This window comes from Pipistrellus kuhlii, unplaced genomic scaffold (genome assembly GCF_014108245.1).
Source record: "Pipistrellus kuhlii isolate mPipKuh1 unplaced genomic scaffold, mPipKuh1.p scaffold_m20_p_11, whole genome shotgun sequence".
In the NCBI taxonomy this organism is placed as follows: domain Eukaryota; kingdom Metazoa; phylum Chordata; class Mammalia; order Chiroptera; family Vespertilionidae; genus Pipistrellus; species Pipistrellus kuhlii.
The window spans coordinates 46981607-47009602 of record NW_023425416.1 but is presented as its reverse complement, the minus strand read 5'-3'; the positions used below and the strand labels follow the sequence as shown (position 1 = coordinate 47009602).

The 27996-nt window shown below is 48.0% G+C and overlaps 1 protein-coding gene across 9 annotated transcripts; it reads right to left on the bottom strand.

Moving 5' to 3' along the window:
- Nucleotides 1–14: 14 nt before the first annotated feature.
- On the bottom strand, nt 15–24890 carry ACKR2 (atypical chemokine receptor 2). Of its 9 annotated transcripts, XM_036431995.2 has the most exons (3): nt 13128–13247; nt 11225–11313; nt 15–3686 (listed from the first exon to the last, which is right to left on the bottom strand). In XM_036431995.2, exon 3 carries the CDS (start codon nt 3670–3672, stop codon nt 2419–2421), a length of 1254 nt encoding a protein of 417 aa, XP_036287888.1. In that variant the 5' UTR covers nt 3673–3686; nt 11225–11313; nt 13128–13247; the 3' UTR covers nt 15–2418. The 9 variants fall into 9 exon arrangements, 7 of the variants coding, with proteins under 7 accessions (XP_036287888.1, XP_036287890.1, XP_045435430.1 ...); XM_036431997.2 differs by lacking the exons at nt 11225–11313; nt 13128–13247 and adding an exon at nt 24742–24890; XM_045579474.1 differs by lacking the exons at nt 11225–11313; nt 13128–13247 and adding an exon at nt 22147–22389.
- Nucleotides 24891–27996: the final 3106 nt, after the last annotated feature.

The window sequence follows — 27996 nt, the reverse complement described above, 5'->3', positions numbered from 1 at the left end:
ATCGAACTTTAGGGGGGGGGACATTGGTTAATAAAATATATAGGTTTCAGGGGTACGATTCTATAAAACATCATCTGTATATTGTATGTTCAAAAACCTGGTATGCACTTTTTACCCTTCCAACACGTCTCAGGTCAAGTCAGCCCCATTCCAAGGGCTCCCACAGCCATGTGTGGGTGGTGGCCACCAGACAGGGACAGCCAGTAGAGAAATGCTGACTTCATGTAGAAGTGATTCAAGCATTTCTCTCCACGCCCAGCCTGCCAGGCCCTCTGCTCACTCTGCTGCCAGAGACCTTTCTTCTAAAAGCATCTCTAATTGTCACTATTTTATTTTCTGGTTCCCCATTCCCTTCCCGCACCTGGTATTATTTAAGTTTTGCCTCAGTTGGTCTCCAAATTGTCCATCCCGTGCAATTCAACGTCACCAGCTTTCCCTAGTGGAACTCTCTGGGTCTAGGAAGCACAGCTGCTTGCTTGTCCTGCCAACCCCAGTGCCAGCTACTCCTGGAAGCCTTCTTAGGTCCCCATCCCATCCTCTGGCCTCCAGCTATGGGGGCTCCCCAAGTACTGTTTGCATCACCGCGCATCTGTTATGTGTCCTTGCTATCTGTCCGGGATTTCTCCTCCTGTCCCCTCCCCACACTGGAGCCCATGAGGCTTGGTATATTCCTCATCTCTGACCCCCCCAATTCCCCAGATGTGGATTAAATTATAGAAACCTGACTTCCAGTCTCAGCTAATTTACTTCACGTCCTCAAATCACTTCCTTCCCTCCATGCCCTCACTTAGCTTTCTGGCATATGAACTAGAGACAGTTCCTGTTGCCGGGCATACTTACCAGGGGTGGGAGAGGGGGAGGGGAAGCTGGCTGATGGCAGGGCCTGGCTGGGGCTGTGATCATGGGAACTGTTGTAGGGTCCTGGAGGAGGGAGGCCCCAGAAGCATGGACCCCCTGCAAGGACTGCCCAGTGGGGCTTCTCTCTGCTACTCCTCCCCGACACCTCTTCCTTCCTGTTGAGGTTGCCTGTTCTGCCCTGAGTTTTGCCCAGATAATAGACTATCAGGAGTCTGTCCCCACCAGCTATGTGATTCTGGGTCAGGGCCTGCCTTTCTCTGGGTCTAGCTGCCCCTAAATGCTGAGCCTGACATCCCATATAAATGCATTAGGAGAAGATGGGACATCCCATCCTATTTCATGAGGGGCCAGCTTATATAGAGTTAGTAGGGTGCACAGGAGAGGGAGAAAGGGGCTGAGAGGCTGGGGGCTGACCATGGGGAGGTCCCCAACAACCTGCCCACATAGTCAGGCCTGGTGCCAGCGCAGGTGTGGAATGAAGCAAAGTGGCAGGGCCTTCACATACCTCCTTGACCATGCCCAGACCTGGGTGCTGCATCCTGTCTCTTCCCCCCCACCCCCACACCCACACCCAAAGGACCACGGGCCAGGAGCCTGGCCTATGGACAAGCTGGGTAAGGGCTGAGGGCTCCAGTCCACTGAGTCAGGGCCCAGAGTCCCAACTGAGATTGAACCTCATGGATCCTGTGACCTGTCTGAGGGTCTGAGACTGAGGGAAGCCTCAGTGGTTGGGTATGAAGTAAGTACAAGTATCCTATCCCACAGCCAAGGATGTCCATGTAACAACAGGCCTCCCAGGAAGCCGTGAGTTCCCAGAGTTAGAGAATGCACTTACAGGCCAATGCCCACCGCTGATCCCCATGGGGGCTGCTGGAGACACCCTCTCCAAGGGCCCCCCTTCCTTCTTCGCAGAGGCTTGAGGCAGTAGGAAGACTGAGACCTGTCCTGACCCAGCAGTTCTCATCCCTGCACCAGTTTTTCTCTCCCTCAGAGAAAAACCCACTCTGTGTCTTCTCTGAGGAAAGCTTATAACAAAGCCAGTCAGGAATGTCGTGCCAATGGTGCAATTCCAGGCACCCCAGGAAGAAAAGAGATGTTTTCCTAGGTAGTAACTGCTGCGAATGCCCTCGCCACACTTCCCAGGCTGGAGGGTGGGCAGCCTGCTCCTGGACTGAGCCACGCCTGCCTTTCCCCCTTAGCAGGTCCCCAGGTGCTACATCCCCAGAGTCTCTGGACTGCCAGGCTCCGGAGCCACCACCAAGGTTGCAACATTAAACAAAACAACACCAGAATTTCCTCAACTGAACTAGAGGGCCAGGAGCAGCTTGGTGGGTGGGTGGCCTCAGGCTTCTGGGAGGGAGATGGCAGTGAAGGCTGTAGATGTTGCAATCACTCTGGCTGCTGGGTGCAGAGTAGATGACCGGAGAAGGTGACAACAGGACACAGAGGTCAGTTGGGCGACCGCTGAAGCAGATCAGGGAGTATGATGTCCTGGAAGGAGTGAGCGGGTGCTGCCGAGGGCTGAGGGCTGAGGACTGAGCTCTGGGCTGAGCAACGTGGTCACTGGGGCCCTTGGAGAGAAGACGCTGGGTGGATGCCCAGCTCAGTCGGGCCCCCTCCACTCTCACCAGACTGTGGCATAGCCGCTGAGGATTTATATTCCCCGAGAGCCCCCTTGTTGGGGGAGTCCTCAGACTGCCCCTCCTCAAGGTCTTTCATGCTGGTCATTTCTTGGATGGTGAGGCTGCTACTCTCACAACAGCTGGACAGCGGGGCCTGGACAGGGCACGGTCCCTGGCGCCGTCCAAACAACTCGGCCAAGAAAGCCTTTAGGTACTGGCAGAAGCAGCGGATGGAGAAGGCGTAGAGGACGGGGGTGACGCAGCAGTGAAGGAAGGCGATGCTCTCTGTGACCTGCAGCGCATAATCCAGGTAATTGCTGGTCTTGCAGTCCCCGAAGACTTTCAGGTCCATGAGCGAGTGCAGGAACAAGATGAGGTTGTACGGGAACCAGAGCACGAAGAAGGCCACCACGAGGGCAACGGCTACCTTCAGAGCCCGGCCCTGGCCTGGGGGCCTCAGCCTGACCAGGGCAGAGCCGATGCGGAAGTAGAAGAAGATCATGGCGAAGAGTGGAAGGATAAACCCCAGGATGTTCTGCTGGAAGCGGAGTATGAGCTTCCAGATGGTCCCATGCCCCCCGAAATCCGCATAGCAGTTCCACACCCCCTCATGGTTTTGGTGGGTCCGCACAAAGACCATGTCAGGGATGGAGACAGCCAGGGCCACAGCCCACACTATGACAGCGAGGAGCCAGCGCTTGGCCCGGGTCCTCAGCTTGTGGTGGGGCTGAGCGTGGACGATCTGCAGGTACTTGTCCAGGCTCATGCAGCTAATGAAGAAGATGCCACTGTAGAGGTTGATGGTATAGAGAGTGCTCACCATCTTGCACAAGAAATTGCCGAAGACCCAATGCCAGGCCACAGTGATGATCCAGAAGGGCAGGGTCACCACAAACAGGAGGTTGGAGATGGCCAGATTCAGCAGGTAGACTTCCGTCATCCTCCTGCGAGGCACGTACCGGAGCAAGACCACTAGGAGGAGGAGGTTCCCGCTCAGGCCCAGCACAAAGACCAGGCTGTAGAAGACCGGCAGGAAGACTTTGCCAAAGGCCAACACCTCGTGCTTCATGCAGGGCGCGAAGACCACGTTGTCCAAGTAGTACTCATAGTCATAGAAGTCGCTGCTGTTCTCAGAACTGGCGACCTTAGTGGTGAGTGGCTGAGGGGAAGTGGCCATGTCAGGAGGATACATCCTGTCCTGGAGCACTGCAGACCAGAGAGTAGTGTGCGAGAAATAAGATGAAGGCAGGCAATCCCTCCCTCTCTTCAAACCCAGTTTCTACTGTCCAATGGACCCTTCATGTCTACATCAGTGTCTGGAGCCGAGCAAGCATGAGCATAGGTGTGGGAGCCCGAATCTACAATGAATAGTGATACCTTGGGTAGGTATTCACTTCTTTCCTTATGGTTCTCTTCTTTATTTTCTCCCTTGTCATTTAAAAAGACTGGTACTGTCTTTCTGATTTTTCTTCCTTATTTAGGGCTACCAGTTCATCTATTGATTCTGTCTCCATACTCTTCCTCGTTTGTGGCTTATCATTATTCTTCGTGGGGCTTATATATATATATTTTTTTGAATGAGAGCTTCTTTTCAGTGGGCTTGTTTTATCTATAAAAGTCTAGTGTGCCCACTCTGGCTTGAACCTTTTTTATTTCCATCACCTGAGGGTGTCCCTTGCTTTTGTTTACAGTATTTTATTTATAAGTATGGCTTTATATCAGTATTTTCTTTTATGTTTAATATTTTAATATATTTTATCCAGTATTTTCAGATTTGTAGTAGAAAGGAGTGATCTACCATGTTGATAGAAACTACTAAACTTTTCCATCCCTCAGTCTCATCTTTAAAGCGATCGTGATAATTAATAGGGCCTACTCCTGGGGTTCTTTTGAGGCTTAAATGTGATAATTCATGTGAAGCACTTCAAGCCCTATAAAGAGTGCCCAGAACATAGTAGGCACTTAATAAATATTAGTTTAAATTATTGCCTCACCCAGAACTGAGTCAATCACCTTCCCACCAGCTACTTCTCCTCTCCTTTGTCTACCTAACTGAATGGCACCACCAACTACTCAGTCACCTAAAACTGAAACATTAGAGATATCCCAGATTCCTTCCTCACCCCCTCACCACCATTCTCCTACCTTTGGAATATGTCCACTACCTCCAAGTCCCATACAAATATATGTATGATATTATTTTAATAAAATATAAATGCACTACACACACACACACACACACACACACACACACACACACACACACACACATATATATATATATATATATATATATATATATATATATATATATATATATATGAGTTCAAAGAGATGAAAGGGAAAGTCAGAGAATGATTGGCAGCTGCCTAGGCAGAAGAAGCCAGATACATGGTCAAGTTCTCTCTGGGATGATGGTTCCCCAAGCTTAATGGTGCTATTAAAAGAGACTCTCACACGAAGCAGTGATGAGAGACTGTCATGAAGCAAGATTAGGTTCCATCTTGTTCTGTGTTCCAGAACAGAAACATCATGTCCAATGTGCTAGATTGTTCACCACAGGGAGAGGGTCTGGGAGGGAGAGGGGAAGGAGATAAGGAGGGAGGTGTGGCCCAAACAGGCAACCCTGCACAGCTACCAGAGTGGAGCCTGGAGGCTGCCCATGATCACGGGCCACAAAGGGGAACACAAGCCACCCCTACATGTTCCTCTGCATATTAGTGTTTATTCTTTGATTCAAAGGAGATTGAACTTTTAAAAATATATATATTTTATTTATTTATTTTTTTTACAGAGAGGAAGGGAGATGGAGAGTTAGAAACATCAATGAGAGAGAAACATCAATCAGCTGCCTCCTGCACACCCCATACTGGGATGTGCCTGCAACCAAAGTACATGTCCTTGACCGGAATAGAACCTGAGATCCTTCAGTCTTCAAGCTGATCCTCTATCCATTGAGCCAAACTTTTTAATATGTTCAATGACAGCTTTATTTCTTGTGTGAATGAATTATTATTTTAATGAGTGGGATTCTCATTTTGTAGAAGGTTTTATATTTATAAGAATTTTAGCTTTTTATATATTGAATATATACTAGAGGCCTGGGGCAGGAAATTCGTGCACTCTGAGAAAGGGGTGTCCCTCAGCCTGGCCTGCGCCTTCTCACAGTCTGGGAACCCTGACCTCAATCGCCCCAAGAGTTATGCCTTGCCCACCTGGTGGGGCTCTGTGATTAATCTGCTGGTCAGTTGTCTGGGCCTCCCTCTTTGGGGCAATTATGGAGCCCCCTGATTGATCACTCTGCTGGCCAGTGGCCTGGACCTCCCTCTGCATGGCTACCATGAAGCGATGGCCAGGCCCCTGACCAATCGCATCACACCCACCTTGGCTGGCCTGGTGCCAGTGGGTGTCATAGTGTGGTCCTGATGATTGTTTTGCTGTTCTGCCGTTTGGTCAATTTGCATATTACGCTTTTATTACTATCGATTGTAAACATTTCCCCCAGTTCTTTCTAATATAAGTTTTGTCTATTTTACTTTTCCAGGTAGAATCTGGAAACAGATATTGACTCACATCCTCAGCAGACCCCTCTAGTTTCTTTGGAGCTGTGATTTCATAGCTGAAGGAAATATCCAATGCTGCTGAGGCACAACCTCTCCCAGGGCAGGTCTGGTGTCCTCCTACTCCTTGTCCCACCCTTGGGATTCTACTTACATGGCATCTGGGCCAGATGCTGAGAAAATCACATACACACCCTGTTGCCATGCCAGGAGCTCAAGAGTGGCAACAGGGTGTGTATCCAGGGCTCTGCTCCTGACTGGCCTCAGGAACATGGCCCTATGCCTTCCTTTCCTGGTCCTCCATTCAGCTCCTGTGCCTCTGGGGTCTCCTGTCCCCCCAGCCCCTCCCTTTCCTGGGCAGCAGCAAGCACCCCCCCAGCACGTGGCTGGCGCTGGGAGTCGTGAGCTGTGGGGCTGGGAGGGGGAGGTGCTCTTCTGCGCTGGGGCCTGATTGGAATTCATTAGTCAGGAGTTGCCACTAACTAAACACCAGCAGCTCTGCTCTATCATCACTGAACTTGGTCCTGGCATGATTTCTCAGAGTCCTTGGCTTTTGCTTTGACAAACAACAAAGTCTGACGATTGCTTTGATCAAAGCCAGATGTCAGGACGAGCAGGCCCTAGGCTGGCCTACACCACCTGGAACACTCTGTTCCCTTCCATCTCGGCCTCCTTATCGTTCACTCTGGGAGTCTTTCCAGGTCCTCTGGCTCTCCGAGGCCACCAGCCAGCCCCTCCCACCACTTTCATCAACAGCAGCAACCACCCGCCCCAGGTACACATGGGAAATGGCCAGGCACCTTCATATCCATGGTGGCAGTCCTGTAAGGCACTCACTCCAGGAAGGAACTGCCAGCACCATTTAACCCACAAGCAAAGCAACCTTTTCACCACCTCGGAGGAAGGCACTGGCTGAGCTGCATCTGAATCCTGGAGACAGTGCCTTGTCCCTCGTCCCATCGTTCTGGTCCCAACCACCTGACCTGTCCAGCTTACTGAAAGGAGCCACCTGAGAGGTGGGATCTGGGCTCAGGAGGGCTTGGTTGCCCAGAACATTGCCCTTACTGGCTGGTCTGGCCTCTGTAGATTCCACCACTGATGTCCCCAAGGCTTCATTGTGCCTCCTTGCAAAACACAGCCTCCCTAAGGTCCGCCTCCCAAAGATATCCACCTCCTGACCCCTGCAACCTGTGACTATGTTACTTTCTATATCAAAAGGATTTCTCAGAGGTGGTTAAGTTAAGGATCTTGAGATGCAGAGAGGATCCTAGGTTATCCAAGGTAATCACAGGGTCCTCAGCAGGAGGCAGGAGCTCCGAGTCGGAGGAGAGGTGACAAGGGAAACGGCAGCGAGAGGAAAGCGGTTGGAATGAGGGCAGGCGTTCTCTGGAAGCTGGAAGAGGCAGCGCACAGATTGTCCCCGGAGCCTCTGAGGAATGCAGCCCTGTTGACCTGTTTTCTTTTTTCTTTCTCCTTGTTGATTCATTTTAGACTTCTGACCTCCAGAACATGAAAATGATAATTTTGTGTTGTTTCAAGCCACTGGTTTTGTGGGTTTTGATGCGTTGGCAGTAGGTGCTATACTTCCTGTGACCTTTTGTGCCCTCAGAATCTCAGACTGAGGGAGGAAGAGTGAACCCTGTCCACCTTCTTCAAATAGGTGGGGAAACTGAGGCCCAAAGGAGGGGAGAGACTTGTGCAAAGCATACAATGAGCAGTCAGTGGCCGGACTGAGCCAAGAACCCCATACTCCTTGCTGCCCTTCGGGTCCCTGTTACCTCACCCCTAACTGTCCATCCAGCCCCGTTCTGGTTCTTTCCTTTTGGTTTTCACGTTTCCTTATTGCCTGAGTTCATTCAGTTTATCCAGCGACACCTTAAGAGGAATGAATGGGGGGCATCAGTTATCCACATCCTCGTATGAATCAGCGGGTAGGAAGGCAATCCCAGATAAAGATCTGTAGTGGAACTTTAGGGGAATCCAGGGAACTCTATACAGGCTAGAGAGGGGGGCTTTTAAAAAGAGGGTAGCAAGGACAAGGTCAGCCGAGCTCCCCCTGCAGTGAAGCCCGGGGCACAGAGGCAAACCATAGCTTATCTCTAGCTATAGCTACTTCCTGAGCCTGCTGCCTGAGCTGGCTCCAGCTTTGACTTATCAAGAATGTCTGGCTGGAGAGCAGGCCTCCTCCTAAGGACCTCAAGGCCTCTCAGAGAAGTCTCGTGTGGAGCGATGAGGGAGAGGATGGTCTCCACCCATCTGGACAGGAAGGCAGCCATGCTAGCTGAGCTCCTTCTGTGAGCTGCACCCTCACGTGCAGTTCCTCAGATAATCCGCGCCATAGTTCTGGGAAGCAGTACTGTTATGACCCCCATTTTTCCAGAGGAAGAAACTTGAGGCTTGGAGAGGTGAAGCCCAACGTGTCCACGGCTTTGCCTCCGTCGATGATGGAGCCAAGATCAGATGACCTGGACACAGGTAAATCGGTTGACTTTCTCCCCAGCTCCCCTTTCCACACGGACCAAACTTGGATTTGAAGCATGAGCCTCCGGCCGTGGGACTTCTCGCCTTGGCAACGAGTGGCAGAGAAGATTCAAAGTCAGTCATGACCCGGAGCCAGCTCTGAGGCGTCCGGGGGGGCATTCCACCCACAGTAACGAAGTTAGCCGATCTGCACTCAGTGAAGCTGGTAGCTGGAAATTAGTCCTGGTGGGGATGTCTATACCATGGCAAGTGCTACAAATAGGAGCCCCCCCCCCTTCTGTGTGTGCCCCCTACTCACACCCCATAAGAGAGCTGATCATTAAACCTTTACTGGCACAACCCTTCTCAGGACCCCGTGGAGCTTGAGCAAACCCTGACTGTCTCTCTGTCTGTCTCCCTGCCTGTGTCTCCCACCCCCTTTTCTCTTCCCCCTTCCACATCTGTGCCACAGCTGCCCACCACCTGAGTCAAAAGCTCTTGAGGACAGTCTCATGTGTAGGTCCCCTCTCAGTCACAGACACCCATGCTGAGCGTGCTGGCCACAGTGCTTGAGACCAGTGAACAAATAAACAGCATCAAACATGACCCCAAGAGGCCATGCCAGCTTTCAAAATAAAAACCAAGAAAAACACTGGAGATCAATTCTAGTTGGTCAGGCATTTTTGCTGGCTTCCTTACAATTTAAAACTCTTATCCTTTCAAATGTAACCTAAACCCTCCCTTCCCAGAAGCCTATGGGGTCCACTGACCTGATGCAACCCTGCCCCAGCTTCCTCCCCTCCTTATTCCCTCCCCCCGCCCAGCACTCACAGGTCACCTGTCAGCCTCAGAACCCACCTCCCGGAAGCAGGATCCCCTCACCTCCTGTGACAGACTGGCATTTGCCCAGGGGGCTGGCATTAATCAGCACCACCACCTGTCTCCCACCCTTCTCTTGCCTCCTTTTCCCTTACCTGGCTCTCTGCCTCCCCCACTGACGCCCTGGACACAGCTGAGCCAAAAGCCTTCTGAAAGCTGTTTTCTTGGCCTGAGCCAACTCTGCCCCCGCAGCCTGGACTCTGTGGAGCCAGTGACCATGCAGTGTGACCCGCCTAGAGACCCACTATTTCCACTTGAGTCATGTCCAGTGTCATGGAATGTGCCCTGTGGTCACCCCAACACCCCTGAGGCTCCCCTCGCTGCTTCAGAAGGACTGGGGTAGAATGGAGTTCCAACTAGACACCGCCTGGCTAAGCTTGGAATGGGCACCCCCTGCCTTTAACCCTGGCATTGCCACCCTGCATGCCCAGCCCAGCTGTGGCTAACCAAGTTGAATAAGGAGTTGAGAAGTAACTCACACCCTGACCACAGGTTCTGGCTGCAGAAGGTGCTCTGGTGTTGGGTCACATGGCAGAAAACCTGCCTCTGGGGGAACTGGGATCTCCTTCTGGGACTGGGAAAACAGCTGCTGTGGCCACAGCAACAACGACAACACAAACAACAGGAACACCCACCACATTCGCGGCACTTCCTAGTGGCCAGGCTGTGTTCTCAGAACTTGACCACATGCACCCATTCATTCCATCCTTGCAAAAACACTTTGAGGCAGGTACTTACAACCACTTCTACTTTACATGGGAGGAAACTGAGTTACAGAGAGGCTAAGGCACTTCCCCAAGGCCACACAGCTAGTAAGCAGCAGAGCTGGGATTTGAAACCAGGCCCGCAGTCCAGGATGCTAACTCAAATACAGGGGTGAAGGATGGGGATAGAGATGGAGAAGTGACCCGAGACCCGGGTGCTATCGCTCAGGCTGACGATGTGGGAATAGAAAAACAGGAAAAGGACGTGGCAGCGGCAGGAGGAGGATATGAGGAAAGAAGTCCAGAGCCTGGGAATGACCCTCAGGGAGAGAGCTCATGAATGGCCCGCCTCGGGGCAGAGCTGGGTCTCCCGCCCTTCTCTTCCCTCCCCTCCCCCCTGCTTCCCACTACCACACTCTGCCAGCCCTGCTGGCCCTGAGACAAGGTCAGGCTTCCACCCTGGAGCCCATTTTTTCCTCACCTATAAAATAAACACAGTCGGGGGTTCGTGAGGATTAAGTCTGATACAATTATTATAACAGCTAACAAACATCATGGAACCCTGTGTGGGATGCTGGATATTAACTCACCTAGCCTCTCATTTACTTTCTGGGAGTTAAGTACTATTATTAGCTCTGTGTTACAGCTGAGGACACAGGCACAGAGAGGGTAGGGAACTGGCCCCATGACACAGAGCAAGTGAGTAGTAGAGCCAGGAACCGAAAGCCAGAGTCCATGCTCTTAAACACTAACGTTACATTGCCTCGCAGAGAAGATAGCAGGCCAGCTGTGGTCCCCTCAGCCATGCTCTCTCTGTATGGATGCACTCACTGCTCCCAACAACCTTATGGGACAAGCATTGTTATTATTATTCCTATTTTGCAAATGAAGAAATGAGGCTCAGAGAGGGGGAGTCATTTGCCCAAGACACACAGCAAGTGGACGTCAAGACTAGCTATCAAGTCCCTGCCATTGGCTCCAGAGTTGGAGTCCTGACCACACCCTGGGAGCTGAGCTCTCTGGTCAGACCCACAGGAGGCTGGCTGCCCTGGGCATGGTCTACCACGGGAACTGCTGCATTTGGATTCAATACGATGTAAAAAACACAATGAAGACCGCAGGACCCAGTCCTGGCATTTACCTGGCGCTCAGCACTGCCTGAGGCTCTTATATTCCAATCCTCGAAAGTCTTCCTGGCTCCTTTGTGAAGAGGCTGTGCCTGTCACCTCGCTGATTTCACAAGAAGCAGTGGTGTGTGTGTGTGTGTGTGTGTGTGTGTGTGTGTTAGATCCTCCCTTCTTCCAACTGATGGACAGACATAAACTCCAGCCAGACATTCCTGAGCACTGAACCACCAATCAGCACCTGCCAAATACCCTAAGCACCCCCCCCCCCCATTCCCAAGTCCCTAGGTCCCTAATCATAGGCCCTACATGTGCTGAGTGCCCTAAGCCCCGTCCCCTCTCTTTCCTCCCCTTAAAAAGTGTATGGACCCCGGCCCTTGCTCTCTTTCTCCAGAAGGCAGCTGGCAGTGGTGCTCTTCTCTTCAATAAAGCCTGTGTCCTGGCATCTCGGTGTCCAGCCCCCACTCTGTTTCATCTTTCAGGGGGTACACCGCAAGCTAGCAGAGCTGACTCTAACCCTGAGCACTGACTGAGTCCTGGACCACTGACCCCACACTCTCTTTCTCTCTTCCTTTTTTACCGTGTATCTTTCCTGAATACAATAGTAATATAGGCTCAATATAAAACATGAAAATACAAGAAAAAAATATGCCCCATAATCTTACATTCCCCCCATCCACCCCCACCCCCCGCCCCATTCGGAAATAACCTTGGGAACGTTTGGGTATATCTCATCAGTTTTCTGCTGCACCAAACCTCCCCAGCTGAGTAGAATCACAGAGTCTAGCTGGAAGTGGTGGGTTGTCCCCTTTCCAGCAGAGGGCCCCCTGCTCCCTGGAAGATGAGCCCCGCCTGTTCCCCATGCTCCCTGGGACCCCACATCACGCCCTGTTTTCCTGGTTCCTATCAGGAAATGGTTGTGACACTGATAAATCACAGGCAACTCCTCCTTCCCAAAGCTTACTTCAGATAATGAAACCAGCTTTAGAGCCCGACTGTTCAGGGAGCTGCTGCAGTAGAAGAAATATTTTGTTATCTTTCCTCAACCAACTGTTCTTGCTTTTCTTTTTCTTTTTCCTTTTTTTTTCTTTTTTTTTTTCCATCACTATTGCCTGAAATTCTACCACTAGAGCTCCTTGGATGCATAGTTCAGCATTGTGCTGGTTCAAAATGAAACACAACCAACACCCCCAGGGAGGTGGGACACTCAGCCTGGGACAGCATGGAAGAACAGGTTGGTCCACTTCTTAATGGCTGAGTAACCCTGGGAAAATGACTGAGCCTCTCTGAGCCTTAGTTTTCTCGCCTACAAAATGCCTCCTTTGGTGGAATTTTTATAATAAAGAAATGAGTGCATGGCCCATAACTACGGTTCCCTTCCAGGCCCTAAAATGACACTTGGCTCTGTATGAGATGGACCAGGGGGAGTCCTGGGACTGTTTGGGACAGAAGGAGGGGCTGAGAACTTGGAGGGGATGGTCATGAGAGGATGGGGAGCACAAGGAGAGAGCGTGGACGTGTGTCAAAGAACACAGAGCTGGGGAACCCTCTACCCTGGGAGGGAGGGACCCTTTGAGACCAACTCATCTGCCCCCATCAAATACGCTGGGAAAGCCGAGGCCCAGAGAGGAAGGGGAGTGCCTGAAGTTCCCTAGCCAACTATCAGGGATTTTCAGAATCCACAAAGCAGATTCTCAGAGCCGGAGTCAACCAAGGAAGGGGCCAGCAGACTACACTCCTCAGCTGCTGGGGCAATTGCCCCAAAAGTTGCCCTAAAGAGAAAGCTCCACAGTGACCTCCCTTTCCCCACACATTCCCCTCCCCGAGCTCCAGGCCACTGGATCCAGACTCTCTCTGTAATCCCTGGGCAGGGCCCACCCCACGCTGAAAGCGGCCACAGCGCACTGGAGCCAGACCCACCTGCCTGGGAGGTGCACCCAGTGCACAGGAGGAGAGCAGCAGCGCCGGGTCCTTCCTCAGGGAAGTGCAGAGGGTGTGTTCCTCTTCCCAAGCTCTTCCCCTCTCTGGGCAACATCCTTTATACATCCTCCTTCACTCACCCTGAGCCCCACCTCCCCGCACAGCCACAAACTGTTCTCATCGAAAACAAGTCAAGCTCAGATGACCGGCCCCCACCCTCCCCCAGGAAGGAGTATCCACCCCTGCCACCACCCGCCCTCCCCCCCCACCCCCACCCCCGCCGGCAAAAACAGTCTAATTATTTTTGGGGAAAATGTGACTGCAACCACAGCCCTTTGGAAGATCCCCAGCAGCTTCCAAACTGGGGACAAGGGATGGAGGAACCATGGCCTGTGAAAGAGGGATCTCTGGGTTATACAGACCCCAAGTGATCTATCTGCTCAACTCAAGGCTCATCCCAGTGCCTACTTAGCAGTGGGTTTGGGGGTAAAGAGGCTGCATTTTCAGAAGGGCTTTGGTCTCAGCAGCTGGCCACTAGATGGTGACAGAACAGGATGTCTGATCCCAGAGGCCCTGATGCTGTGAGGAGCATGACCAGTGTGACCGCATGTGTTTGTCCTTACCTTCCTCCTGCGTGTGTGTACACAACACACACACACACACACACAGTCTGTATTCCTGGGAGTGCCTCCTGCCACTGGAGGGGGCTGTCTGTGGTGCACTGTCACAAAAGAAAAGAACGGATGCAACTCAAGTACACAGACAGTAGTTCAGTGGCGGCCTGGGACAGGGATGGGAGTGGGGTGGAGGGGCTCGTTGGGGATGGGAGGCAGAGGAAGAGGGATATCTGTAATACTTTCAACAATAAAGATAATTTTTTTAAGTAAAAAAAAAAAAAAAAAAAAAAAAAAAAAAAAAAAAAGAAAAGAACGGATGCAGAGGGTCCGGTCAGGCCTTCCTCCCGGTGCCCTACAAGATGGAGCTCTCCACTCAGCCACGTAGCAAGCATCACTGTGCTTGAGAAACCATGGACACTAACTGGATATGGTGTAGAATCGTCATGGCTGGCATCCCTTCCCCTCTGGGATTGCTGTTTTATCCACTGGGCTCACCCTTTTTGCAGTCACTTCCTGCCCAGATCCTATCTGCCCTTCAAAGTCCTGGATAGAACTAGCAGCTCGATAAGTGGTTCCTGAATAAAAACTATGGCTTGGTGTCCTGTATCCCATGGGAAGAAGATCCAAATATGACGGGACCTTCCCCTGCCTCTCCCTTGCTGGCATCTCTGTCTTTAGGGAAGATGACACTCTAGCCCATCTTGCTCATGAGATTCCACACCAGTGTTTGAGTTTGAGTGGCAGGTTCCAATCAGGGGAAGTCAATCAAGGCTCCAGAGTTAGGATTAGGGTTAGGGTCAGGTTAGGGTTAGGATTAGGGCGTCCCAAGAGCAGGGAACTTTAGGAAGAGATGAGCCTGGCCAGGGAAGCCCAGGGCACCCCACTGATGTCCAGTCAGTCATCCTGCCCTTCACAGATCCACCCCAATTCTGACAGGCCCCGCTGCACACCAGCCAACCTCACACCCTGAGTTTTTCCTTCTTGACTCCCTTTCTGTGCCTTCCTCAGACAGGCATGATGAAAGTTCCTGTTCCCAGAGAGGTTCACAAGGACCTAGACATTTGCTTTTCTCTGGAACCCACAGGCCACATAGAGTGGAGGGCAAGCCTGGGATGGCAAGGAGGGACCTTCCAAGTGGATGGGCTTCTAAGTCTCTAATCCAAATGCCAGATATCAATAGGGAGAATAAGGTCTAGGGAGCTGCCCAACAAAAGCCACAGAGTCCTGGTTCCATCCTGGGAAATGGCCAAGTTCTAGAACCCGGGCTCTTTTCCTCATACCCTTACTCCCTTTTATAACTTTTTTATTTCAAAACTTGTGGCCCAGTGCACGAATTCATGCACATGGAAAGGAAACTAATTAGGAGAAATGTTTTAATATTCTTTTTGCCCTTTCTTTATAATAGAAGCGTCAACCAAATTCATGATGGACAATATCAGATTGAAACACAAGCCTGCGATTGGGGCTTTTTAATATCTGCTTTCTGATTTAGCTAAGCCTTTTCCAGCCCAGTGAAGCACCCCAACTTCTCTTTCAGGTGATTGTTAGCAACACAGCAGTAAATATCAACATGAAGCAGATTATTATTGTAGATCACACAGGGAGAACAAAGGATAAAATATTTAACTGAAGCTTAAAATATTTATCCCACTTATGTCCTTTCTCTGGTCTAGGATCTAAAGGAGAATCTCATATTGCATTTGGTGGCTGCATCTACTTAATCTCTCCATTCCACGACAGTTCCTCGGTCTTGCTTCATCTTTCATAACCTGGACAGTTTTGAAGAGAGCTGTAGAGTGACCCTGAGTTTTTGGTCTGATGCCTTTTCATAATTAGATTGAGGACATGCACTCAGGCAGGCCCACCACAGAAGTGATGTTGTGTCCTTCTCAGTGGGTCATATGGAGGTACACGATTTCAGTGTCTCAGGAGTGACGATGCTAACTTTGATCACTTGGTAACATGGTGCCTACCAGGATTTTCTTTTCTTAAAATATATTTTATTGATTTTTTTACAGAGAGGAAGGGAGAGGGATAGAGAGTTAGAAACATCGATGAGAGAGAATCATCGATCAGCTGCTTCCTGCACAACCTTTACTGGGGATGTGCCCACAACCAAGGTACATGCCCTTGACTGGAATCCAACCCGGCTGACGCTCTATCCACTGAGCCAAACTGGTCAGGGCAGGCTGCCAGGATTTTTCCCAGTGAAATTACTATTTATTCATTTGTAATTACTAGGCATCTTGTGGGGAGATAATTGGAAACTACACAAATATCCTACTTCTTAAACATACTATTGCCCACTAACTTTAACATCTGTCATGATGCTTTCTGACAATTAGTAATGCAGTATTTGCCAAATGGTGATTCTCTCTTTCCTTCATTCTTTCTACATTTATTAATTGTAATTTTTCTCTAAGAAAGGGTTGACCTTTCTCCTTATTTATTTATTCATTCGTTTCTCTCAGTATGGACTCATGGGTATCCATTTTATTCCATAAACATCATTATTTATTTTTCTGTTCAACTTGTCTCATCTTCTTTTGAAATTTCCATCCATCTGTTTCCTGTTGAGCTCGGTGCACTCCTTGGTATACAGGTGGGAGCTCAAAGCCTTTGCAACCTCATTTCCCTGGAACTCAGTGGGGCATCTTCCCAGGAAAGGCTGGGCCTCTTTCCTATAACTGGGCAGATTCCAGTCAGGGGAAGTCAGTCAAGGTTACAGGGTTAGTATTAGGGAGTTCCAGGAAGGGCTGAGCCTGGCCAGATAGGCCCAGGTTACCCCCCTGCTCTCCAGTCAATCATCCTGCCCTCCACAGATCCACCCCCAATCCTGACCGGCCCAGTAGCAGCACCAGCCAATCTCGCACCCTGAGATTTTCCTTCACGACTCCCCTTCTCTGCCCTGCTGCCGAGATAATTGCCTAGGAGTCCAAGTGGCAGACAGCTGGGCAGTACTTGTGCACTTTCTTTCATGGGAGGAAGGGCTCTCCACCCAGGGGCAGTGCCAGCTGCTGTCTGCCAGCTCCAAGGGCAGCAACTGTCAATGACACTTTCTGACAGTTAGCACTGTGGTGTTTGCCAAATGGTGATTATCCACTTCCATAATTCTTTCTGTATTTGTTAGTTGGAATTTTACTGTAAGAAAGCAGAACCCTGGCCAGATAGCTTGGTTGGTTGGAGCATTGTTTCGTACATCAAAAGGTTGCAGATTCCTTGTCAGGCCAGGGCACATACCTAGGTTGAGGTTTCGATCCCTGGTTGGGACATGTATGGGAGGCAACACCATCGATCTCTCTTTCTCACATCAATGTTTCTTTCTCCCCTTACTCCTCTCTCCCCCTCTCAAGCTGAATTTGCAGCTAGGGCTCATCAAACACCTCTGTCTCTAAAATTGAGGTATACCTCTCTAAACATGCCCCACCAGTGTGGCTCAGTGATTGAACATTGACCTATGAACCAGGAGGTCATGGTTCAATTCCCAGTCAGGTCATATGTCCAGGTTTTGGGCTCGATCCCTAGTGTGGGCCATGGGGGAGGCAGCCAATCAATTATTCTCATCACTTATGTTTCTACCTCTTTCTCCCTCTCTGAAATCAATAAAAAAATATATTTTTTAAATACAGGTAATTTCTTTTAAAAATTAAATTAACAAACATATGCTTGGCGACAAGTTTTTAAAAAGCAGAGATAGCCCAGTGCACAGCAGCAAGAGAAACTAGTCAAGAAGGAGGGGGGCTTGTCGGCTTTTCTGTCTGTAAGATGTGCAAGGAAGATGGAGGAATACGTATGCTGTACTCACCAACTCCCATGATGACATCAAAATTACAACTAAATTATAGAATAACCACCATTGAGAACCACCTGAAGACGAGCTGAACAGAAAACTCTCATAACTAAGGATACAAAAAAGAAGCCCCTTGGACACTGGTAGGAGGAATGGAGATAAGATGGGCTGGTTCCACACCCAGGAGTGTCAGTTAAGAATCAGGATATCTCGGCTGCAGATGTCCCCGAGGAGTGAGCAGTCCCAGCTCCACACCGGGCTCCCCAGCCTGGACGACCAGTGCTGGGAAGAGAAGTCCCCACATCTAGCTGTAAAACCAGCAAGGATTCCATCCAGGTGAGAGGGAGGGCTGCTGGAGTCCTAGGCATCCTCTTAAAGGGCCCTCCTCTGAACTTACTTCCTGAGGAGTTCATTCGATCTGAACCCCAGCACTGGGCAGCAGCCCCAAAGGCATCAGGGACATGCAGGGAGGGACTGAACTGTCTGGCTTTAAAGCAAGGTCTGGAGGGGAAGCACTCTCTGCCAATTCATACCTTTGTTGAGCCTTCCCCTCCCACAGAGTCTCCAGGATATGCAGGTACCAAATCTGTGTCTCCATCTAACTCATCCAACCCTGTTGATTCCCTGAGAACCCATCCCACCCAACTTGTGCACAGGCCCTAACCTCTTTCAGGCTTCAGCCCACACTGTGGTTTTCCCTAAAATCTCTGAAAGGTATACAAATCTTTCAGCATGCCCTGTGCATCTTGCTAAGCAGCCGTCAATCCGTCACTAATGGCAGCTGGCCTTGGTTCACAGCTGAGCCTCTCCTAGGCATCTCCAAGCCCAGCACAGGAAACTACCGTGTTTCCCCGAAAATAAGACATCCTCCAAAAATAAGACCTAGCACATGGAAAGATAAGACATCCCTTGAAAATAAGACCTAGCGCAACTTTGGGAGAAAAGATTAATATAAGACACTGTCTTATTTTCGGGGAAACAGGGTACCAACCACAGATCATTTTGTAGATCCTACCAGGTGGCTCTGGACTGGGTACAGGCAGTAGCTGCCTGTGCATGCAGTGGATACCTCCCCAAAGTCCCAGAACAAACACACCTGGTAACCAGCTTCAGACCACACTAGAGTACCACCTGATTAGCTCCACAAACAACACACCAAAAGGGTGAACTCAGCAGGCACCAGAGCCCTGCAATAGTGAATCCCATGCCATGGAGTTGGCCCACACACAACAGCTCATCTGCTGTAGTCTTGGCAAGCAATTTGCTAGAGATAGAGTTCAAAACACTGGTCATAATGTTACAATGAACTTAGGGGAAGAATAAACTCAGTGAGAACTTCAACAGGGCAGGAAACATAAAAATGGAGGTAGAAAATATTCAAAAGAACCTGTCAGAAATAAAGAATGAGCCGAAACCGGTTTGGCTCAGTGGATAGAGCGTCGGCTTGGGGACTGAAAGGTCCCAGGTTCGATTCCGGTCAAGGGCATGTACCTTAGTTGCGGGTACATCCCCAGTAGGAGGTGTGCAAGAGGCAGCTGATGGATGACTCTCTCTCATGGATGTTTCTAACTCTCTATCTCTCTCCCTTCCTCTCTGTACAAAATCAATAAAATATATTTTTAAAAAAAGAAATAAAGAATGCAATTACTGAAATTAAAGAATGCATTAAAGAGAATCAATAGCAGGATAGATGAAGCAGAGGACTGAATCAGCAACTTGAAAGACAAGGAAGTGGAGAATACCTAATCAGAATAGCCAAAAGAAAAAAGAATCAAACAACTAGAACAAAGTAGGATAGTTTAAGGGGCCTCTGGGACAACATTAAGCATACCAACACTCATATCATAGGGGTACCAGAGGGAGAAGAGAGAGAGCGCAAAGGATTGAAACCTATTTGAAAAAATAATGTTTGAAAACTTCCCTAACCTTTTGAAAGAAATAGACTTACATGTCCAGGAAGCACAGAGTCCCAAACAAGATGAGCCCAAAGAAGCCCACACCAAGACACATCATAATTAAATTCCAAAGGTCAAAGACAAACAGAGAATCCTAAAAACAGTGAGAGAATAGCAGTTAGTTAATACAAGGGAGATCCCATAGGACTGTCAGCTGATTTCTCAACAGCAACTTTTCAGGCCAGAGGGATTGGCGTGAGCTATTCAAAGGGATGAAAAAGAAGGACCTACAACCAAGATTACTCTAACCAGCAAAGCTATCATTTAAAATTGAAGGAAAGATAAAGAACTCCCTAGACAAACTCTGGCCAGTGTGGCTCAGATGATTGGAGCATTGTCCTGTGCACCAAAAGTTGTGGGTTCAATTCCCCAGTCAGGGTACATACCTAGGTTATGGGTTTGATCCAAGTCAGGGTGCATATGAGAGTCAAGCACTACACCGATGTTTTTTGAGCTCTCTCTCCTGCTTCCACCCTCTCAAAAAAAAAAAAAAAAAAAAAAAAAAAAAAAAGTGCTTCTTAGGCAAGAAAATGCTAAAGGACTTCATCATCACCAAACCAGTATTACAAGAAATGTTAAAGATTAAATGAGCTTCTTTAGGAAGGAGAGAGAAAAGAGAAGGAGGAGGAAGAAGAGGAGGAGGAGGAGGAGAAGGAGGAGGAGGAGGAGGAGAAAAACATGAATAATAGAATTGTAATAACTATATACCTATCAATTATTACTTTAAATGTAAATATATTAAATGCTCCATACAAAAGAAATAAGGTAGAGGAATGAATAAGAAAACAAGACCCAAGTGTCTACTGATAGATGATTGGATAAAGAAGATGTGGAACCTATATACAATAGAATATTACCTGGCCATTAAAAAATAATAAAATTTTACCATTTGCAACATCATGGATGAACCTAGAGGGTATTTATGCTAAGTGAAATAAGTCAGACAGAGAAAGACAAATACCATATGATATCATTTATAAATGGAATCTAAAAAACAAAATAAATGAACACACAAAACAGAAACAAACTCAGAGATACAAAAATAAACTAATGGTTGCCAGGTGGGAGGGGTGTTGGGGGCTGGGTGAAAAAAGAAGGGATTGAGAAGTACAAACTGGCAGTTATAAAACAGTCACAGGGATGTAAAGTACAGCATAGGGAATATAGTCAATAATATTGTAACAACTATATATGGTATCGGAGGCACTAGACCTATCAGGGATCATTTTGTAAGTTATACAAATGTTTAACCACTATGCTGTACACGTGAAACTAATGTAATATTGAATGCAATTGAAAAAGAAAATTTAAAAAGGAAAGATGTGCAAGGATTGTTTGCCCTGGAAGGGAACGGACCCAGCCTCTGAAGCCAGGCACCCAAGGTGCACAGGATACGAGGTTGCTTCCACTTCAGAACAGAGACCTCAACATCTGCACCACGCTGACACGCTCCTGACACACACATGTTGCACACAGGGACTATGACAGTGAAAAGGGGCATCTCATTTCCAAAACACCTGCTTCTCTCTTTAGGCATCGCTGACTGAAGCCGTGAACCTCTGCCTGCAGCCTCATCTGCCCTGTACCCCACAGCCCTGCCCCCCCAACCACCCCCTACCCCCCAAGAAATTTTTCTAGGCCTCCCTGATGCCCTGCTCTGAGCTTCCCACATCAGTATAGGAATGAGCTCAGGGGCAATTTGTCTCCCTACAACAGCACAACTTTCTCCCGGTAAGAAGCCTTGTCCATCTACACGCAGACGACCTGGCACTACCCACAGAGAGCAGGAAATAGGGGGCTACCTTGGCCGAGCCAGCACTTGACAAACTGGCTTTTTGTTGGAACAGCCCCAGTTTGGCTCCCGTCTGATCGCACTGTCCCTTTCTCTCCATTTCTGTCTTCCTTGGGCAAAGGTCACCCCATCTGTGCTGAGCCCACAAGAGAGTCAGCGTGGTTCATCTCTAAGTTCTTAACATTGGAGTTTCTGAACCACAGACGTGGCCTCCAGTTCACAAGCTCTGCCAGTGCCTGGGTTTACTCACTTTGATTAGATGCTGTGCCAGAATCTCAGGCCCCCTCCTCTTCCCACCATGCTCCATTGGCGGCACAACAGGAAGCAAATGCTGTTCATCTCACCTCTTCCATTTCCTCTTTCATGTCGCCCCCACCAGCCACCCAACGTGTGTTGTCTCTCCTGTGCACATCTGCCCATATATGCTCAGAGGGCCTTGTGGTGGGGAGAGGGGGGAGTCTGCTCTCTGCTAAAGTTGGGGGAGGTGGTTTTGCAACCTCTTCACGACTCACCAGTCCCTTGCCTTGGTACAACCATATTTGTTCAAAATCAATATATTTACTCATTTGTCAAAAGATCTTCAACCACATTTTACATGTAGAAGTTCTTGTAGTCATTCTCCAGATGTTTCCGCTGTGGGTTAGGCCAAGCGGACGTGATCACACCCATTTTGCAGACAGGGTTATCAAGGCTCAGAGATGGAAAGTCGCTTGCCCAGAAACACAGGTGACAGGAGCCTCCTGCCCTTGCTGACTCCTCCCGCCACTAGTGCTCCCTTGCCCACATGCCCACCAATATCCTGTTTAATTCTTTGCTCCTTCTCTCTCGCCAGCCCCCTCCACCTCAGAACTAGGAAAAAACTTACCTCTTACTCCTCTGAGGATCCCTCCCAGCACAGCCCAGCCAGTACTTGCCAAGCAGTTAGACACTCAGTAACATCGACTGCGTGAACACGTGCTTCTGTGTAGAAGGTCTTCCCAAGTTACCTTCTCTGACCAGAGACTTGTCTCCGTGCTTTTTATACACAAAGACCCCACTTCCTGAGGCTGTTTCCCTGTCTGCAGGGCGGTGACAGAGGGTTGGCCTTGATGATATCCATTCTCCATCAGCTCTGCCACTCTGCTGTTGTTGGCTCTGGGACCTTTCCCACAAGGACTGCTGTCTGCTCCTGGGAGCAAATGACTGGAAACCAGGATGCCCAGCCAGCCAGGCATCTGGGAAGGCAAACAGCAGCACCTGGCCATGCCCTCAGGAAGAAGAGGAGAGCTTTGGAAGCTGCTGCTGTTAAAAAAATAAACATTAAAAAAAAAAAAAAAAAAAAAAGATCAGCCTTGAAAACTCTATCAGCAGACAAAACCAGTTGAATTCTACAAGCAAAGTTCATTTAGCTTATTTTGTAAGATTAACTTGACCTTGGTCAGACCTCTGAAAAATCACGAGCAAAACTTGAGCTGTTTCCCAAGATAGAGAGAGGTAACCACGGATCAACTCCCTACCATTGAAGAAAATTCTAGTATTACAACCAGTCGCTGTGAAGAATAGAGTCATGGCCTTCTCACTATATAAGCTGCTTTATAACAACACACCCGGAGCTCCGTCCCATGCTTTGGCTTGTGTGCTCCCAGTTTGCAGACTGTCTCTGGTGTGTGCACAGTGATCTCTCACTCATTACTGCACAGTGGTTCACTGGTTTCACTCTGGCTGTTTATAATTCATTGGCAGTGTTCACAGCTGAGCCTGGGAGTGGGTGGGAGGTGTGGACAGGCTGAGCTTCCCTCTTGCTGCAGCCAATTTCATTCCTCGTATTATTTTCTTTTCAACACTTTCAAAGTCTTTGAAACTGAATCGCCTACTGCCAATCAACAGTCTAGAACCGGAAGCCTTACCTGACACTCCTTCACCTTCTCACCCCATCTGTCCATCTGGGAGGCCCTCTCCCAAGGTCTGTCCAGGGCCCAGGTAGACTGACTCCCCCACTCCTACCTTTGAACCCCAGCCAGTTGGCTGACTGCACTTCCCTTCCTAATCCTTGTTTAAAATGGCAACTTTTGCCCGGCTGGTGTGGCTCAGTGCTTGAGCGCTGACTTATGGAACAGGAGGTCACAGTTTGATTCTCATCATGCACATGCTGGAATTGCAGGCTTGATCTCCAGTTAGGGGGCATCCAGGAGGCAGCCGATCAATGATTCTCTCTCATCATTGATATTTCTCATCATTGATGTTTCTATCTCTCCCTCTCTCTTACTCTCTGAAATCAATAAAAAAATATATTTCTAAAATATATATACTTTAAAAATTAAATGGCAACTTCCCCTCCTCTGTTACACAAGCTATGATGAACACAAAAGGCAAAAAGTAGAGGGAGCATCTGTGTAAGAGACAGTGGTCACATTGCCCTGGTAATGGATGGGAGTGGGGGGGTTAGGTGGGGGAGGAGGCATTTTTGAAGTGTTAATTGATGTTTCCCTATATTGACTATCCCTCCACTCAAACAGCCTAACCTCAGGAATGTTTCTCAAACTGTATTTTGTTCAGAGTACAGGAGTTTAGTGTACTGGATTTATAAGCATGACTTTCTGCCTGGGAAAGCTCTGTCTAATAAGTTAAAGCAGTTGACGTATGTAAAGAGAAATGCTTGAGAGGAAGCAGTCCAGCATGTAAATATTTATGAGTACCCTCTCTGTTCCAATCCCTTGACCCGTCATTTCCCAGTGAAGAACAATAACAAAGTGGGCTCCCTGTATAGAAAAGGCTGCCTGAACACTAACAGCTTGCTATCTTGTCCTATCTATTTATAACTTCCACTAAAATGGGCAACCAGGTCCCTCCCTCCTTGCCCTGCTCATCAGATCCAGCATCTTAGTGCACAATTGGAGGAAGGAGCATCATGGAATAAAACATGCGAGGCATGCCCCCGGGTTTTCCTATTTATTAGTTTTTCATTGTGTGCACTGCCTTTCTTCTGCCACTGATAAGGGGGGTAGGGGAGAAGCACCCTGTAAGATATGGTCAGGACACTAGGAGCCATCCATTGGTTCTGAGTTGTTATGCTTTTTCAGTCTAGGTAGTTTACAGCGACCCCTACTGGAGATAGCGACCGCTAAGGCAGATGCTATCACAGAACTCCAAAAAATGCAATCTTTCCCAGGGAAAGATGGGCTCACATTTAAACTCTAGACTAATGTTCTCATTTTCTGGAAAAAATTTTTCAACATATGTATAGGTTACAAACCACACATTCTTCCAACCTCCAAAGCTCTGGTGAGCTAGAAGCAACACTATGGCACTGAGCAAGTTTTACGAGGCCTAAAATCTTTCCAAGGATCAAGATGAACACTAATGCTGCAATCCCACCATGCACCAGCTGTTGGAACTCAGGCCACATCAACATCATTCTAGCTATGAGCTTTCTTATTTACCTATTTATCTATTACTTTCTCACTGTCAAGTACTCACTTACATCCTGGATTCCTCTGCAGCCCAGGCCATCCTAGACGACATACAATACACAGGTTTCAGCAGGATTCAGCGTCCCCGACAAGCCATTTCAACAAAGAACCCAGATGGAAACAGCTCTTGACCATTCCCATGATTCTGGGGGGCTCTAGACTATCCCTGGGAAATACAAGGAGACAAGCCACAATTACATCCAAACCAGCAGCAAACAAGTTAAGTCAGGAGACAATTCATAGAGACCACCAAAGCCCTGGGCCTCTGTGATAACATACCTTTGGAATGTCAGAGTAATCTCCTTTTCCAGACGCCTCAGGGCACAACTTCCCACCAAAGCACCAACCCCTCAATGTCATTTTGGGTGCCCACATACCATCTCCATGTGCTGTAAGAGTGAACTATTCTGTGCCCAGCGATGGAAAAGAAGTATGTGTCTCTCCATTTTACTTTTTATCCAACCTCTGAGATTGCCCTGCATTGCTTTCGCCCGCTTCCCTAACCTGCCACCACTGTCTTCTTTGATTCTAATGCACAAAATAAGCTGTAAAACTGTCATTCTCCAGAGCATGTTCTCGATCCATTGAGATTTTGCTTCCTGGCAATTGTCATCAGTTTGGCTCAAATTAATTCTTATAAGACTTTTTCTTAGTCTGAGTGTTCTTTCATCAATATTAGGAATCTAAAGGTCTCTTAGATGTTTCAATATTAAGAACAATTTAGTAAACTTTCACCTTAAAATAAAATAACCTATATTGCTCAAATATTTCAAATCAGTTACAAAACTATCATTCTACCAGACCAAACCCATGCTCCCATGACAAATAAATAAAAAACACAGAATATGAAAAGCCACTTTCTTAACAAAAATAATATTAATACTAATGAATCTCTTCTTTTTAAAAAATGCTTTATTGATTTCAGAGAGTAAGGAAGAGGAAGAGAGAGATAGAAACATCAATGATGAGAGAGAATCACTAATTGGCTGCCTCCTGCATGCTCCCCCACTGGGGACTGATCCCGCAACCCAGGCATATGCCCTGACAGGGAACTGAACTTCCTGATTCGTTGGTTGACTTCAATCAGGTCTCCTCTCTTAAAGATTTCTATGCTTTATCCTAAAGCTTATTAGGTTAAAAGATGTTTCTGTACCTAAAAAAGGCATTATCACACCAATGAATGAGCTATTTGCTGGCAGCTATGTGGGCTGGGAAGCTAAGAATCTTGCTGGAGACCCCCTGGGCAACACTAAACTCTCTATTTAATTATATGTTAATGACTCCATAACATCAAGTTGGTAATAATTGGGGAAAAGATATGATATCTGGGATTTGCTTCAAAATACTCTAGAAAGAAGTTAGTACAAAAATTTAAACCTAAAAACATAAATAGGGGAGTGATCACCTAGACTACTTCCTTGGGTTCAAGTTTTGTGTTATATATTTTTTCTCCTTAAAAGTCTGCAGCTCCTAGTCAAGTTGATTACTTGATTGAGTTTTGAAATCAAGATTTATAAATGTACATATGTTAAGATATGTGTTTTCACATAAAAAGTAATGTAAATTTCTCGACACCCTTGAACTTCATGTTCCATAGTGTCTTTTTAAAAAATATATCAATATTTGTATTGATTTCAGAGAGGAAGGGAGAGGGAGGAGAGAGAGAAAGAAAAATCAATGTTGAGAGAGAATCATTGATAGGCTGCCTCCTGCATGTGCCCTTGACTGGAATTGAACCCGGGACCCTTTAGTCTGCAGGTCGACACTCTCCACTAAGCAAAACCAGCCAGGGCCATCGTGTCTTTTGCATGTAAGATATGAAGAGCTGATGGAATTGTACATTCTTTAATATTCATAGAACTAGGTACACTGCAACTCCTAAGGATCTTTAAAATTAGATCCAATTGAATTTTGAATATTTCACATGGTTTCATCTGACTCAAGGTCAGAATTTACAGACTCATTCTATTAATATTTCTTTGAGTCAGAAAATGTCTCCTAAAATTGCTACTTTTAAAAGTTTCTTTATTCTTCAAGGTATCAATGCACAGGTGAATATCAACAATAAGAAAATAAGATGGAGTAACAAAGTCAAATAGTAATGCCCAGCATTCCTACTTAAATTATTCTGTGATTGGACTTTTCTTTCATACTGGAAATCTTAATTCCTAAAATAATAAACATAATCACAACTATGTTCATTTGTATCTAATGAAAGAAAATGCTTGACAAATACAATATTAGTATCCTATATAATAAAAGCCTGATATGCTAAGTGTCCAGTCATCCAGTGACCAATCTACTGTTCAACCAATCAAAGCATAATATGCTAATGATATGCCAAGGCTGCTCAACTGCTAGCTATGACATGCACTGACCACCAGGGGGCAGACACTCTGACCTGTAGGTTAGCTTGCTAATGGGGTCCAGCAGATTGAGACTGAGCAAGATGGGTCAGACATACCCTGGAGCCCTATCATGATCCCTTCCAGACCCCAATTGTGCACTGGTAGGGTTCCTTGGCCTGGCCTGTGCCCTCTCCCAATTCGGGACCCCCCGAGGGATGTTGGAGAGCTGGTTTCAGCTGATCCCATAGGCCACTCCCCTCAGGAGGGTGCCAGAAACAGGGCTCACGGCTGTTGAGTGCTGCTGTGACGATGCGAGCTTCTTCCAATGGGGACTGATTGGGTGCGAGCCCGCAGCAGGCACAGTGGGGCCAGGATGAGTGTGAGCGGCAGGTTGGAGCTGCAGGTGGTGGACTGTGGGTTCAGCCCAATTCCTGCAGGCCAACCTGAGGGACCCCACCCATGCAGGAATTTGTGCACCAGGCCTTTAGTATTAATATGATCAATAAAGCTACAGAATCAAGTCCAATATTTTTTATGCAACTCCTTTTTTTAAACTGTCCCCCCAACGTGTCACTCCCATTAAGTATGTATCAAACCATGTTAGAGCCGCACTGTCCCACACAATAGCCACTAGCCATACATGGCCATTGAGCCTTTGAAATGTGACTAGTCTGAATTGAGAAGTGCTGCATTTTCAGCATCATGGCCCATGAAAGGACAGTGAGGAGACAGTAACCACAATGGTTTGAAAAAGGAAAGTTTAATATAAAGGATTAGTAACTATTTAGAGGGAACTACTATGAGGAAATAAAAGTGAATTCTAAAGAATAACCCCCTGAAAGAAGGAAATAATGTGGGATGGGAGGGAGCCCCCTCTAATGCTGGAACACGGGTCTCTTTGATTGCCGCCACTGGATG